This window comes from Chanodichthys erythropterus, chromosome 24, assembly GCF_024489055.1.
Source record: "Chanodichthys erythropterus isolate Z2021 chromosome 24, ASM2448905v1, whole genome shotgun sequence".
NCBI lineage: Eukaryota > Metazoa > Chordata > Actinopteri > Cypriniformes > Xenocyprididae > Chanodichthys > Chanodichthys erythropterus.
In genome coordinates this window covers 6,797,173-6,812,029 of record NC_090244.1, presented here as the reverse complement: position 1 = coordinate 6,812,029, position 14,857 = coordinate 6,797,173, and the positions used below count along the sequence as shown (strand labels likewise).

The 14,857-nt window shown below is 35.9% G+C and overlaps 1 protein-coding gene and 1 long non-coding RNA gene across 2 annotated transcripts; one reads left to right on the top strand and one right to left on the bottom strand.

Annotated features, from left to right (window-relative positions):
* Positions 1–197: 197 nt before the first annotated feature.
* Positions 198–4,212, bottom strand: LOC137015211 (GTPase IMAP family member 9-like). Its single transcript, XM_067380010.1, has 4 exons — positions 4,070–4,212; positions 2,676–3,380; positions 2,026–2,190; positions 198–1,200 (listed from the first exon to the last, which is right to left on the bottom strand). Exons 1-4 carry the CDS (start codon positions 4,089–4,091, stop codon positions 1,115–1,117), a joined length of 978 nt encoding a protein of 325 aa, XP_067236111.1. The 5' UTR covers positions 4,092–4,212; the 3' UTR covers positions 198–1,114.
* A 1,055-nt stretch (positions 4,213–5,267) lies between these two features.
* LOC137015511 (uncharacterized) lies at positions 5,268–8,140 on the top strand. The gene is made up of 3 exons (XR_010893986.1): positions 5,268–5,763; positions 7,203–7,382; positions 7,777–8,140. It is a non-coding gene; the product is annotated as an uncharacterized lncRNA (long non-coding RNA).
* The last annotated feature ends 6,717 nt before the right edge of the window (positions 8,141–14,857 follow it).

Here is a 14,857-nt window from a genome sequence, read left to right as displayed (position 1 = left end):
ACCAAATGCTATAAAAAGATCTTTCATATATTCATACAGTGTGGATTGTTGCTTTGACATTTTATAATGACTTTGGACAATTGTTGCACACTATCCCAAGTTTGAATGAGTTTGAATATCAGATCTTAGAGTTTAAGTTAATGAGACCGTAAACAAAACATGACTTAAGAGTTAAAACAATGACATATGACGTTTTTATTTATTTATTGCAAAAATATTATGCATGCATATATCTTGTAAGTTTTAAGTTGGTTATATGAAGGAATACACATTTTCAAATTATTTGATTTCAAAAGACAAAAAGGTGTAAAATCTTGTACGTATGTAATTGAAAGCAGTTACCCAGAGAAGTACTAATACTTGATTTAGGTTTTTTATACAGTCATTTCAAATATATAAAACATCTTAAAGTAATCGCTATAGTTAAACATATTCTGATGTCAATATTATACAGCCGCCACCACTTTCCTTAATTCAATAACATTCAAGACTTCTCAGTGTCCTCTTTACGTTTTGAGATATTTGGCATGTCATGCACACTTTTGATTTCTGAATGTTCCACAGGCTCAGGAATGGAGCACAAAGTTCCGAATCTTGAGCTGTGAGAGATAACAGTGCAATGAGCTACAAATTATCCTGCTGTCTGATCCTGATATTGATCCGACTGAACCATAAGAAGAACTTCCCACAGACATTGTGTCTGCCCTCTCACCTAATCATGTTGTTCTAAAGCATTTGGTCTTGTCATGATTAAAATATTTACATTTCCTATAAAAAGGAAACACTGATTTTCCCTTGATATTTATTAAAATCTTAATTATTTTTCTGTGGAAAGGTTTACCAGTCATTTGAAATATGTTGCCAATTACTATATAAAGATCATTTGTGTATTTGTACAGTGCAGATCGTTCATCTGAAATTGATGCGATTTTCATCTTTACAGTTTGTATAAGATTGTTTAAACATTTAACACAGATCATACACGTTAACTAGGGTTATACTGATAATGATAATGTTTTGTAGTTATAATCTGAGAAAAGAAAAACCTGTTTTAACGGGAAATATGTCAACACAGGAAAGAAAAATGGATTTGTTGGGCAGCTTCATGTGGTCTTTAACCACTGTCTTCTGCTTCTGCCGTGTCTGAACTGTAAGCAGAGCTTCTCACAGACATTGTATCAGAACGCTCATCTCCACTCACTAAGAAACAACAACAAAAATTTTTTTGTATCAGAACAACACAGTGTAACAATTCTGACTTTTAATAATTTATAATAAATAGTATTAATATGCCATTAACAAATAAAATAGCACAAAAATCCAAAAAATTATAACACAATAATATAATAAAGTTAGTTTAAGGTACTAGATACAAATCAATACACTGCCAGGTCACACATACTGCAATTAGATATTCTCAGGGAAATTAGTAATGGGTGTTCTTTAAGACACTGTTAATAAAAAAAAAAAAAAAAAAAAATCATATTTCCTTACACTGAGCCTTACAATAGCTGTCACAATCCCTGTCTGTGTTCCCTGTGTTTCCACTGTTTGTGCACCTCATGTTTCCCTTCCACTCTGCTCACCTGTTATTTGCCATGGCCATTAAGCCTGTTTGTCTGTTCACTCTGCCAATATAAGCCTGGTTGATTCATCTATTCCCTGCGAAGTAATGTTCTTTGAAATGTCTGCTATTCTGAGAGTTCTTTCCTTTGCTCCGGTGTTCCTAGTTTTGTTCTTTGCCCTTTTTCCTGGATTTCCCTGTTCTTGCCTGTGTATTCTTGGCTCGCTCTGTTGTTTGTTTAGACTGCCTGCCTGGATTATGACCCTTTGCCTCTCTTTGACCTTGAGTTTGGTGAGAGAGCATTGCTAGGATATGACTACTGTATTGCAATAAATAACATTTCAATGTTAATATTGAATCAAAACTAGTTTGCATATAATACTACCAAAAAAGAAGCAGTACATAAAATATATGTTTTAAATAATACATTTAAACATGAAATAATAAAAAAATATACTCACTATATGGTGATGGTAATCCCATGCTATTACATCTTTTCTGGAGATTTGAGCCGTCCACAGAGCTGAAGGGTGAATCTGACCTGCTGCTTACTCCTGAGTGTGATCCAAATGAACTGTAAGCAGAACTTCCCACAGACCACGTGTCAAACTTCCCAACTCCTCTCACTGAAATATTTTATAAGAAGTGTAACACATTAATGGTGTGCTATAGGGGATTCATGGGTATTGACCACCATAATAAAATACAAATACAATGGATACCATTCTGATCTGGTCCTCTCAAAACAAAATCAAGAAACATCTAAAGCATTTCAAAATTTCAAAACACAAAAATGTTCAAATAACATGCATTATGTTATATTTTTATTTAACATGTATTGTTGTCTATGGGTTAGGTAAAAGGATTTCTGTTTTCAAAAGCACACCCGATCAAGAACAGGATTGTTTGAGAAATAAAAAGTGCTTATTTCCTTCAGTAACAGCTTTTAAGAGCCGTCACTGTGAGCTGCTCTGAACCCATCTATTGCAGTGCCTCGACAAATAGAGATTAATGACAAGAAGTTTCTTGTTATTATTGGTGTGACTTACATTTTCATGATTTACTTCATATATCAGTGTGAATATCTGCACTATAAAGTATGTGGACTCACTCATCTGTGATCTGATGTTTTCTCTCTTTTTTTGCATCCTCTTCATTCGTTCTTCTGCTCTCTCTTCCTCTGCTCTTCTTCTCTCTTCCACCTCCTGTAAAATCTTTCTGTCTATTTCAAAATGGCGGCCGTTGTTTTCTGCCACTGTCTCCTCAATCTTCTCCAGCAGCTCCTTGATCTGAGTGTCGTCACTCCTGTTGAGATTGTTGAGAACATGATACCTGTTCCCACATTTGTCCACCAGCCACTGGAGATCCTGTCCTTCACTCTCAATGTGCCGCTCTATAGATGTGTCTAACAAACGGTCTCCATGAGTGAACAGAACTATAGTGTGACTCCAGACTCTCTCACTGAGAAGATCCAGATGATCCTGCACTGTTTTTATCTCAGTCTCTTTAAATCTATCATCCACACGTATGATCAGTAGTACAGCGTGTGGTCCTGGAGGACACAGAGACACACTGAGCAAAATCTCCTGTTTCAGTATCTCAGGACTCTTCTCTACAGTGTAATTCTTCCACCATCCTGGAGCTTCAATGACAGTGATGTGTCTGTCTGCTACTTCTCCATGTCTCCTCACACACTGAGCAGATGTCTTCAAGTCAAACTCCTCTCTGCCCAGGATGGTGTTTCCTGCTGAACTCTTACCAGCAGTTCTATACCCCATCAACACAATCCTCAGCTCTGAGAGATGTTGAGCATCACCTGCAACAAATAGAGAACAAAACACACTTCTTAAGGTGGGTGAGATCTTAAGTCTTCTTGAGTAATCTCTCTGTGTGTATAAAAAATGGGTTACTGAAATAAAGTTTACCATATCTGTATGAATGCCAAACACATTATTGATTAAAATGACATATAATCTCATATTAATAAAACTCTTAAATCAGAGTTGAACAAAAGTTATCAATGGACAATAATTATAATTTATAGAGAAAAGTAAATTGCAAAATTTCAGTGATCTGCACACAATATATAACAGATCACAGAACACACAGTAAATTGAATTCTAAATAACTTCAGAATAATGTTTTCAGAAAACATTCTTTAAAAATAATGAAATTGGCCTTCTAAACCAATGAATAAATCTGTCTTTTATCCGTGTTCACTCCTGGGAAAACATTATCAATGCACTGGTGTCTATTAGCTCCAGCAAAGACATGACTTTGTTACATTTACATTCACTAGATGGAAAGAAAACTAAAAAAGAGCATTTGTGACTGCTTTTATTTATAAAAGACTTAATGGTGAAAGGAAAACTAAGCCTAAAGAGGCATACAGATCCAAAATCTGTACTGACCAAAATGAAAGTGAAAGCAGTAAAAGTGTCTTACAAAAACTGTAAACAAGTTTCTTTCATAAAAAATAGCTTCTATTACGAGTGAAAAGCTTACCGAAGTCCATTATACTTGACATATTCTTGACTTAATTGAAGCTCCAAATGAAATATATTCCCACCAGCAGTCTAGAAGTTTTTACTTGTAGTGTTCACATTGAGTTTCAAAGTGTGTTTGACGAGACTCACTTCCTGCTGCTTCAGAACAGAGACCAACATGAGGAGTGTCTATAGATGTACGGCTGATGCTTAAGGTTATATCAAGACAAGCTGATTGTGGTTGTTTAAAGAGACAGTAGTTTAAAGATTAATTACAAGTTAATATGACTTGATAAGGTAAACCTAAACCCCCAACTCTCTTAATACTGTCATAATGAAAAGACATCATGAAAAAATACACTTCACATCAGGAAGTGGACAGAAATTATAATCTATATTTACATTAACTTTTTACATTTTTTAAAAATCTTTAATTACTTTATTTTAGTAATTACATTTTATGCTAGTTTTACAAATGAGTAGGCCTATGTTCCTAAAGGAATTTTTGGAGATTTTGTCAGGTTTCTAAATGTCACTAAATTTGTCCCCAAAATATAGTTAAGTAGGCACACACACACACACACACACACCATGTAACAGTGTGTGTAACAGGTATCGTGACAATATTGACTGTTAAATAAATAAGCATTAAAAACGGCTTTGGAAACCTATTTTTACTTTGCCTTCATGATATTATGTTATAATATATAATATAGTACTGTTAAGATTCACATAATTTGAGATGCATTGGAAGTTGTGATATTGTGATTGATTATATTAATGGCTAATTCCAGAATTTTTCATTTTTCATGCTGTTAAAAAAACAAATGCAACTATTGAAAGTGTATATTTAAAAGAGTTTATTTTCTTAGGTTCTCAAGATCAGAAGTGACCGCAGTTGCAGAAACATTCACAGGTGCATTTTGGTGAATGTAAGTTACAAACAGTACATCCTTAAACAGCAAAGAAAACAATCAAAGCAATGGTAAGTAAGAAAGATACACACGTGTATGTACGTGTAGAGTCATTTTTATTGTAGCATAAAGAACAGTTTGTCTCTAATACTTAAACATTCTTAAATCCCCATCTTTAATGGTAAATGTCTTTTGAACATGTCTTTCAGATTGTTATTCAATGTATCATCCGGTAGGGGGCGGTAATGCAACAGCCGCGCCGCGTTCAAAGAGCGAAGAAAAAGACACGATGGCTGCGTCCGAAACCGCCTACTTCTCTACTATTTAGTAGGGGAAAAGCAGTAGGCGAGCGAATATGTCTGAAGCAAAAAGAGTAGGCGAAAATTACCTGCGTGACGTACTAATTCTCGCGAGATTCGGACGTGCGCCTACTTAAAGTGCGTCCGAAACCGCCTAAATAATAGGGGAAAGCAGTAGGCGAGCGAATATGTCTGAAGCAAAAAGAGTAGGCGAAAATTACCTGCGTGACGTACTAATTCTCGCGAGATTCGGACGTGCGCCTACTTAAAGTGCGTCCGAAACCGCCTAAATAATAGGGGAAAGCAGTAGGCGAGCAATTAAGTATGTCAGAAACCTCAATAATCATAAAATAGTAGTCGAGGAGTTCCCGGATGGCCTACTGCTTCCGCCCAGATTCTGAAGTATTCCTTGCTGGATACTTTTCTATCCCAGCAGGCCACGGGAGAGGATACGTCATAATCAAACACGGAGGAGAAAAGCGGCGCGTATGCTGTCAAATGTGAGTATTGAAAATAGGCCTGCACGATAAATCGTTATAAAATCGCGATCTCGATTCACCCTGTTCACGATTTAATTTTTAAATGACTTCGATTTAAAAAAAAAAATCAGCCTTTATTTTGAAAGGACCGCTCTCACAGGGCTTCACCCTCAGCCAACGACAAAGCGCCTGTTCACACCAAACGCGAATAGAGCGTCTGGCGCGAATGATTTCAATGTTAAGTCAATGTAAAGACGCGTTTACGCGCGTCTGGAGGTCTCGCGGCGCGAATGAGGCGTTTAGCGCGGCGCGGAAGACGCGAATTCGCCTCATTCGCGCGTCTAGTTCGCGCGAATGACGCGAATTGAGCGTTTCGCGCGATACGCGCGAATGGTGCTTTTTGTGCATTCGTTTGACGCGAATTCGCGTCTGACGCCCGAGTTGAACAATTTTAACTTTGGCGTAAATTCGCGCCGCGTTAACCAATCAGGAGCCTGCTTGCTGCTGTGGCGGCAGGCACTTCGGTAAAGTTGGTTTTATATTCGCACATTCGGACTGCCGCTTTCAATAACTTTGTCAATCTGCATTAAAAAAGGCTAATTTAATTTTTTTATCGTTACTGACTGTTATGAGCACAAAGTACAACACAATTTTCTGTAGAACTCGACAGCAAACAAACACACTTACCTCTATGGAGTGCTGTGACGTCATCGTTAATCTGAGGCACCATCTACAAAGTGCAAGTTTCGATTGACAGCGTGATAAAGACTCTCCGGCTGCGTCCGAAACCACCTACTCAATGAGTAGGTACTCAATTTCATTAAGTACTTACTTAACGAGCGCTAAAAGAGTAGGTACTTAACAGCCAAATCTCGTTGAGTATGCGAGATCCGGATATAATCCGCCATGTTGACGTTATCATGTGACCTACGACGTTATCACAAGTGCAACAACTTAAAAGATATGAGTGACAGGTTTAATTCTTCTCTGTTAATATCTTGATATTGATTAAACTGCTTATTTTGTGGTCTTGTTGAAGAAACAGCTGCCAGTAATTTTGTAATTGTAGTAGGCTACAACTAATATATTTTGGGTTAATTTAAAGTTCTTATATTTTTATAATGTGAGTTTATTTTTTGTTACAAATACCCAAATTCGTGTGAATGTTATTAATTTCTTTATTTTATATGCAAAAATGTCCATCCACAAGCATAAATAAAAATTTTTCCCTTTTCTTGTTGAATTAGCTCTAGTTTCATCCCTCAGGCTTTCAAATAATAAATAAAATAAATACTTTTATGCATTATGATGTATTCAAAATATTTAACCTCGTCATCATGCTTTGTGTATATAATTTCAAACGATGATGTATACAAACACATATTTGTTTTTTTTTCATTATTATTGTTCATTGTTAAAGATACAACTGGTATTTTCCCTGATCTTGTATGTTATTATAGGTCCTGCAATAAAATAAAGATATGAGCGACAGGTGCACTAACACCTCACAGCACCAGTAACTCCACAACCCTACCTAGTGAAGTTTTTCTCAGTGTTAATAATGTCTGAAGCCAAAGAAGACATCAGCAGCTGCTCGAAGATCTCGCCTTTGGAGAAGACTGTTGATTTTATACTCAAATGTAAGTAAAAACTACTTGAAATTAAGATTACCTCAGAATGAATTGCTTTGCTAGCACACCCCAACATTAACCATAAACCAAAAACTTAATTATATTACTTTTCATATTACTTCTTTAGTAAAACAAGCAAAATGTAATGTTTTGTTATATGACAGCTGTGCATGAACACACACTAGACAAATACAGCTGATGTGAATACATCTCCATTTACAGTCAATGAAAGCATGAATAAAATATATAAATTTACTGATAATAGCATAATTAATAAGTAAAGAATAAGTAATAATGACAATAAATAAATAAATGCATGTACAAGTCAACAACACACGAAACAAAGCTTTATTCAAATTATCTAACAATCACGTATTTACAGTCCTGTTGTCATCTCACACAGCCGTGCCCATTCTGCAGCTTTATTCTGATCAAGCAGCTGATGAACACCTTCATCCATCATGTCCCTCACTGCTGCTCTGCTCAATGGGGACATCGTTGATCCAGAGGATGAGGAAGACCATGATGATGGTCCTCTGAACCCTTGAAGCAGGAGTGGGAGAAGATGTGCGGGACAATCTGGCTCTGCTGTGTCTGCTGCAAACATTCATGTGCTCTCCATCAGCATGACTGAATAAACAGATTAAAACTTTTTTACACTTCATTCATGTCAGCATTCTGTTTCTTGCCATACTTCATTTCATATTTTTACAATTACATGATGATTTCTTTTGTAGCTTCATTACTTTTGTGGTGTGGTGGCCTAAACCACTGAGCTGGTCAGCAGAAGGTTGCTGGTTTGATCTCTGCAGCGTCTCCTCCAGTGTGTGCTTGATCCAGACACTTTACTCCAGGTTGCTCCAACGGGATCATTCCTGTAATAAGAGCACAGTTAGTCACTTTGGATAACAGCATCTGCCAAATGTAAATTCGATTTTTTTTAAATCCTTTTTTGTTAGTGTTTTGAGCACAAAGCTGTTTATTTCTTAAAGTTTACTTTTTCAAGGTACTACTATAATATAAATGCATACATACATTTCATACATATTTCTATTTGGGGGCATAAAGGGTTAGTTCACCCAAACAAATAAATTTAGTCATTATTCACTTGCCTTCATGCTGTTCAATCCCTGTGTTCATTTTTTTTTTCTTTTTCTTTTTTTTCTGAACACAAAAGTTGATTTTGATCAAGTTTGTCCAGCTAGTTTCTACACTATCAGTCAATGGAGCCTGACTTCCAGAAGCTTTATGACATTATTTGATTATGCTTTTGAAGCTCCACTGAAACCAGCAGAACAATCTTGACCAAAATCACATCCTCACTGTCCTGGTCTTTGTCTAGATGCTCTTGCTGGCTCTCAGGGTTCACTGAGGATGAAGAAATCACAGCAACATCAGGTCAGATGAGGCAGTAAGGGCAGGAGGAGTGATGGAGAGTCTCATCCATGACACTGAACCATTCCCAGGATCTGCTGTGTCTCTCCATCCTCAGTGCTCACACCAGTCTGAGGACATTCACATCCTACAAAAATACACAAACAATACAAAAGCAGTAATTTTAGCAGCACAATGTCATCTGATTTCTGTATTAGAAGTAACAAAATGATCTTACTTTATGTTTTTTTTAAGGTTTTCCTTTTTTTTTTTTTTTTTTTTTCACAAATGCCACTGTCACCTTACCTCGCAGGTCCTGCTCCACAAAAGCTCTGCAGAAAACATACAGACATCAAGAATCAGAAAAGTGCTGTAATAACTCTGTTTGAAATTACAATAATTAAAATAAACTACAACTTAAGATTTAAATAGACTTTGTATTCATTTCTGTCCCTGTAACATCAGACAAGATTCAAGTTTCCTCTGAGATTTATGTGCTCAAATCTACATTTAAATGTTGAGGTAACTGTTGATGTGTTAAGTAACATTTTATCCAACACAAATGTTCCTCAATTTTTCAATTGTTTAATGGATAATTTTTAATGGACAAATAATATAGATTACTTTTTACATTACAAATTTATTTACATTACTTTCATTCATCTATTACTTCGGTAAAGTTGGTTTTATATTCGCACATTCGGGCTGCCGCTTTCAATAACTTTGTGAATCTGCATTAAAAAGGCTAATTTAATTTTATTATCGTTACTGACTGTTATGAGCACAAAGTACAACACAATTTTCTGTAGAACTCGACAGCAAACAAACACACTTACCTCTATGGAGTGCTGTGACGTCATCGTTAATCTGAGGCACCATCTACAAAGTGCAAGTTTCGATTGACAGCGTGATAAAGACTCACTGTCCAAGGCTTCGAGGCACATATTAATTAATTTAGATGAGATTAGTTTATATTAGATATAAATGATTCAAGACAAGAGTTATTCCGTATGTCACGGATTTACGAAGCTTTGGTCAAGTGCTTTTTCAAACCGTAGATCTGTGATTTAGATGATTTAGATATGGTGGAGAAACAAGTCTGACCACCAGATGTCGCTAATGCGCACTATGTGGAACTGGAACTGTGTGTGTCCATCAAAACAGCCTTAAGCCTTTGATACTGAACTTTTTCAGATAAAATGACTTCATTGATCACTTTTCATTTGTTCATTACATTAATATAAATATTTTACAACTTCTTTTGAAAGGTTGTGAGTGTGTTATCAAAAGCTATTGAACTGGAACTATGTGTGTCAAAACAGACTTAGACCTTTGATACTGAACTTTTCAGTTAATATGACTTCATTAAACACTCTAACATCAAGATGGAAATATCCTTAAGGCAGACAATATTTAAGGACGAAAAATACTTCAAAATACCAGGCTACATACAGCATTTCAGTGTGAATCGGTTCATTGTTCATTTGTACTCTGAGTTGAGGATCAGCATTCTTGTGCATCATTTGCGAAGTAAGTCTCCTGTGTCCCTCATCTTGATGCCACTGGTGGTGTAGTGTCAAACATTCCAGAACAGCCCAAACCGGTGTTGTACTATGCGCTCACTCTTCCAGGAAATGCAGGTTGAGATGCACCACCACTGCCTATTTGTGAAACACTCTCCAATGAAGCACTCAGTACCACCAATCACATTTTGGCTCATGCAATTCACTTTGCATTTATCAAAGTACACCCAAATAAAAATTAAACAGGTCGAAACTGATTATAGCTGGGCTTTAATACAAAGTGTGATGCTCGCTTTCAACAAAGAGCACATCTTACCTCAACAGAGCATATAACTTCTGCATGAACAAAAAAATCAGTGGATGAAATGAAGTCATATATTGTACTACACATTTGCTCTGCTCACATCCTGAAAGCTGTCAGACAGGCAATCTGTAGGCAAACAGATGACAAAGGACTGAGATACTTTGCCATATATGCTTTTGCAAGACTTCAAAATGCCAGCAACATGACTTAATAAAGAAAGGTGTTCCGTGCATTATGTGCCTTGCTCACAACCCAACAAAACACAGACCTCGTCAAAGAAAGTCTGCGTATTTTGGAGAGTGTCATTTCAAGATCCAAAGAGGAGCCATGGAAGAAACTCCCCAATCTGAAGACTGGGAAATGTGTGAAAGTGAAGACAGAACACATGCAACGACCATCAGTGCCAAATCACCATTCTATGCCTTTTTTCAGCAGATTATGAAAGAGGTGAAGGAAGAAATGGTTGATGATGACACAGGGTTGGCAACAGAAGACAACCCATACTTTTGTCCAGGCATTCTCACAGTCCTCTTTGATATGTACCTTGCTATCTTTCCTCTTTGGAGTGGCTTGCTGTTGGGAGACCTGATGGATGAATGTCATGAACAGTACATGGAGACAACAAAGAAACAACCAAAAACAAGAGATGCCAACTGTCACATTGAAAGGTGGTTTGGAATTGTCAAACATTCCATAATGCATAAAGAAAGAAAAGTCAAAACAGGGACCTTCATAAGAAAGATGCACGAGTCTCTACAAGCGAGGTATACAGAGCATATCATCAAGCATGAACTTCCTCAAAAGCTTTTGCGGCAACCTGAGGAACCTTTGAACCTTGATCAATCTCAAGAAACTTGGAAGAAGAAGGAAGACCGTTTCCCATCCACCGAATCCAAATTCTTTTCTGTTCCACATAAAATACCTGCTCCCCAAAAAGAGGATCAAGAAGGATGTGGAAATGGAAACTTCAAGTTCTGATGCATGTCAGCCTCCTGCATGGACTCCATGTAGATGAACAGGTAATGAAGTCATTAGAACAAAACGTTAAACTATTAATTGCATATATGAAGGTACGCTATTATTTACTCTATGAACTTCATATCATTACAGATCCAGATGCTATTGAAGAAGAAGGAACATACAGAGCTGCTAGTAGCCATTGTTCAGTCTCCTAGCCAAGATCTCGAGTTCCTTTTACATCACAAGGAATTCAATGCACTAAGGCCACATGAATGGTTATTTGGAGAGGTACACATTACAGAACAAAAATCTAAATGCATAATTACAATTATATTTGTATGTAACAGTAAATGTTGTCCTCAATGTATGTCAATAGGTTTTTGGACGCAGCCTTCGATACGCGCTTCACTGAAAGCTTCCGGGATTTCTCGACACCGAAGCCTCGGCACAGACCGTAACATCACTACAGTTAGCAAATGATTATGCTTCATCATGATGACAACTATATCATTCAATCATCTTTCTTTCTGGTTTCTTTGCAACAACAAAATGTGTTTGGGTAAACTCTGTTACAAAGATCACAAACACACAAAAAAGCCAAGAGTCAAACTAACCAAATAAAGGAAACACCGACCACCAAACATTTTCAATAAAACATCAACATCTAAACCTGTTAATTCTCAAAAAGACCTTCTGCTGAGATCTTGAGAGATTTAATGTCTTCTTTCATCTTCAGTTGATTTCAGGCTACGTGGTTTAGTTTCGCTTTCAAATTAAAATTTTCTTGATAATTTACTTTCCCCCATGTCATCCAAGATGTTCATGTCTTTCTTTCTTCAGTTGAAAAGAAATGAAGGTTTTTGATGAAAACATTATTCTCCTTATAGTGGACTTGGCCTCCTAACTCTCCCCAAATCGCACGTGTATTACAAATATGGCCACTGGATATTACAGCTACTGGAAATTTTCCATTATCCTAAGGACGTCTTTTAACCCTAAAACACAACACAATGTGCAATTCAAAATACAAGTAACACACCACAAGCCACACACACACAAACACAAAACAAAATAGGGAAAATTCCTTCATATTTATACAATATATTGTGCCCTATTTTTACATATTTGTTCCTGGAAAAAACTATCATCTCAAGCTGTGTTTGGGAACATGCTTTTTCTGATAAACCAAACCCCTTGCTTTAAGAATGGAGCACACAGGCACACAGATATTCAAGAGGAAATCTCAAATGTGAATATCATTCTAACATATCTTCATTAAAAGCACAAAAAGCTGTTTTTGTTTATTTGTGTGAGATAAATTATGCATTATTTGAAAGTATAATTATAGATTAATTAAAAGTAGACCAATAATACACTGAAGTACAACTATGTAACTTTTACTCATTTGACTTTTTATTATTTATTTATTTTGATATCTTCAATTTGTTTTGTTAAATAGTGCCAAAGTGTCCCTGCTCTGGCTCTTTACAAAAATTACTGACTATATGAAAATTCACAAAGCTACAGAAAAGTGTATTATTTTATATTATTGTTTTTTTCACAGACATATGAAAGTGAGTTAACATTGTAATTTTATATTTTATATTTTTGTATATTTTATTATTATTATTATTATTATTATTATTTATTTATTTATTTATTTTAGGTAATTAGTGGAGCGAATGACCTCAGAATTCACAATAATTTGGCAGATATTAGACTGATATTCGCATAAATAAATTGAGTAATATATAAATAGTAAACTGACAATTTGCAGTATAAAACTACTAAACTAGTTTTTTTACTGAGAGTATTCTTCACTTTCATAAACAAAAAATATACTACAAGTATTAAAATAGTAAGCAACTGGTATACTTAGTGCACTTGTAGAGTTAGTCAGCAGTTGTTAGACTGATATTCACATAAATAAATTGAATTCTCCACTTGAATGTGTGTTTCTGTGTGCTCCATTGTTAGAGTTTGGTAGGTTTGGTGTTATCAGAATAGACAGAGGGTAGGTATTGTAACTGGCAGCTGTTATATATTAAATTAAATCAGTGACCAAAAAATGCATCGAACTCTATCTAATAACAGTTTTAACAAAAAAATGGGAAAAAAATCCAGCTACCAGCATACATTGTGTCTAACCAGCTACCATGTTTTGGCTATCACAGCTTGATCTGGTCGAGCTGGTTTTTAATTCATTCAGTTAACATACCCTCTTGGATAAAATGTTCAGTGACGTTAGCAACTATTGCAAATATTTTGTTGACCACAAACTGACAATAGAATGTGCGTGTCTGCGAAACAACTGAGCTGTCCTAGACAGATCTGTAAACAGATATGTCTGTGATTGGCTTCAATGATCAACGCTTCAAAAACTTTGTAAATAGTCAATGACGCTCTTCACCGAGCACTTACAGATACACACTGCTTTCAAATTCAAACACTCCTGTGCGTTGATGATTGTACTGTACTGTATAAATATGCTTTTTCAACTGAATTTCCCAAAGCTAATTTATTATGGACTGTCATTAAATACATTGCTAGTTGATTTGTACATGTGATGATTACATCAACCTGCTGCTCTACCTGGGTTTTTAATACTAGTATGATTGTATAAAAATAATAAAATGTTACATTTGTATTGACTAACTTGTGTACTTCAGCATCTTCTTGGTTATTGATGCCCACATAAATTGGTCTACACATTTTTGAGATTGTTATATTTGCCTAAAACAGCTCATTTGCCTTTAGTGTCTTAATTCTATTTTTAAACAAGACAAACTAGAAAATTCCTGTTCAGCATTATTTTAAGATGTTATCTCATCAGGGCACACACAGGGTTTCTGAAGTGGCTTGTAATTAGATAAAAATCCCTTGAGCTGCCTGCACCGCCGTGCTGCCTTGAGCTGCCTGCCAAGTCTGCCCATGCCCAGGCCTGTCTCTGCCATGCCCGCCTCTGCCAATGTATAAAGCAACTTGCTTTATACATTTTATATAACATGTATAAAGCCAATTTTATACATTTTATACAAAAATTACATTTGTACCAAGGGGGCGGTTTTTTTAGTACAAATGTAATTTTTGTTAAAAATCTAATAACATGAAAACTGTGGACATTTTTTCATTTATGTCATTGTCACTGTTACCGTCCTCAGATCTAAGGGATACCTGAGACGGCGGCAAATGATATACAGGCAGTGTACACTGTGGATCGGTGCATAAACTGTAAAAACATGAGAAGACAAAAGTTATATCTTTCCACGGCGGCAGTCAGTTTATTACTGCAATAGTTTCTTTCTTTTAATTCATTTAACTTC

Excerpts from the sequence above, each read along its gene's own strand:
- LOC137015211 (XM_067380010.1), bottom strand. The coding sequence starts at position 4,091 with ATGTCAAGTATAATGGACTTCG. Across the intron at positions 3,381-4,069 it reads GTCAAGTATAATGGACTTCG|GTGATGCTCAACATCTCTCA; the intron begins GTAAGCTTTTCA and ends TATTTGTTGCAG. Across the intron at positions 1,201-2,025 it reads GGGATTACCATCACCATATA|TGAGTGGAGATGAGCGTTCT; the intron begins GTGAGTATATTT and ends GTTGTTTCTTAG.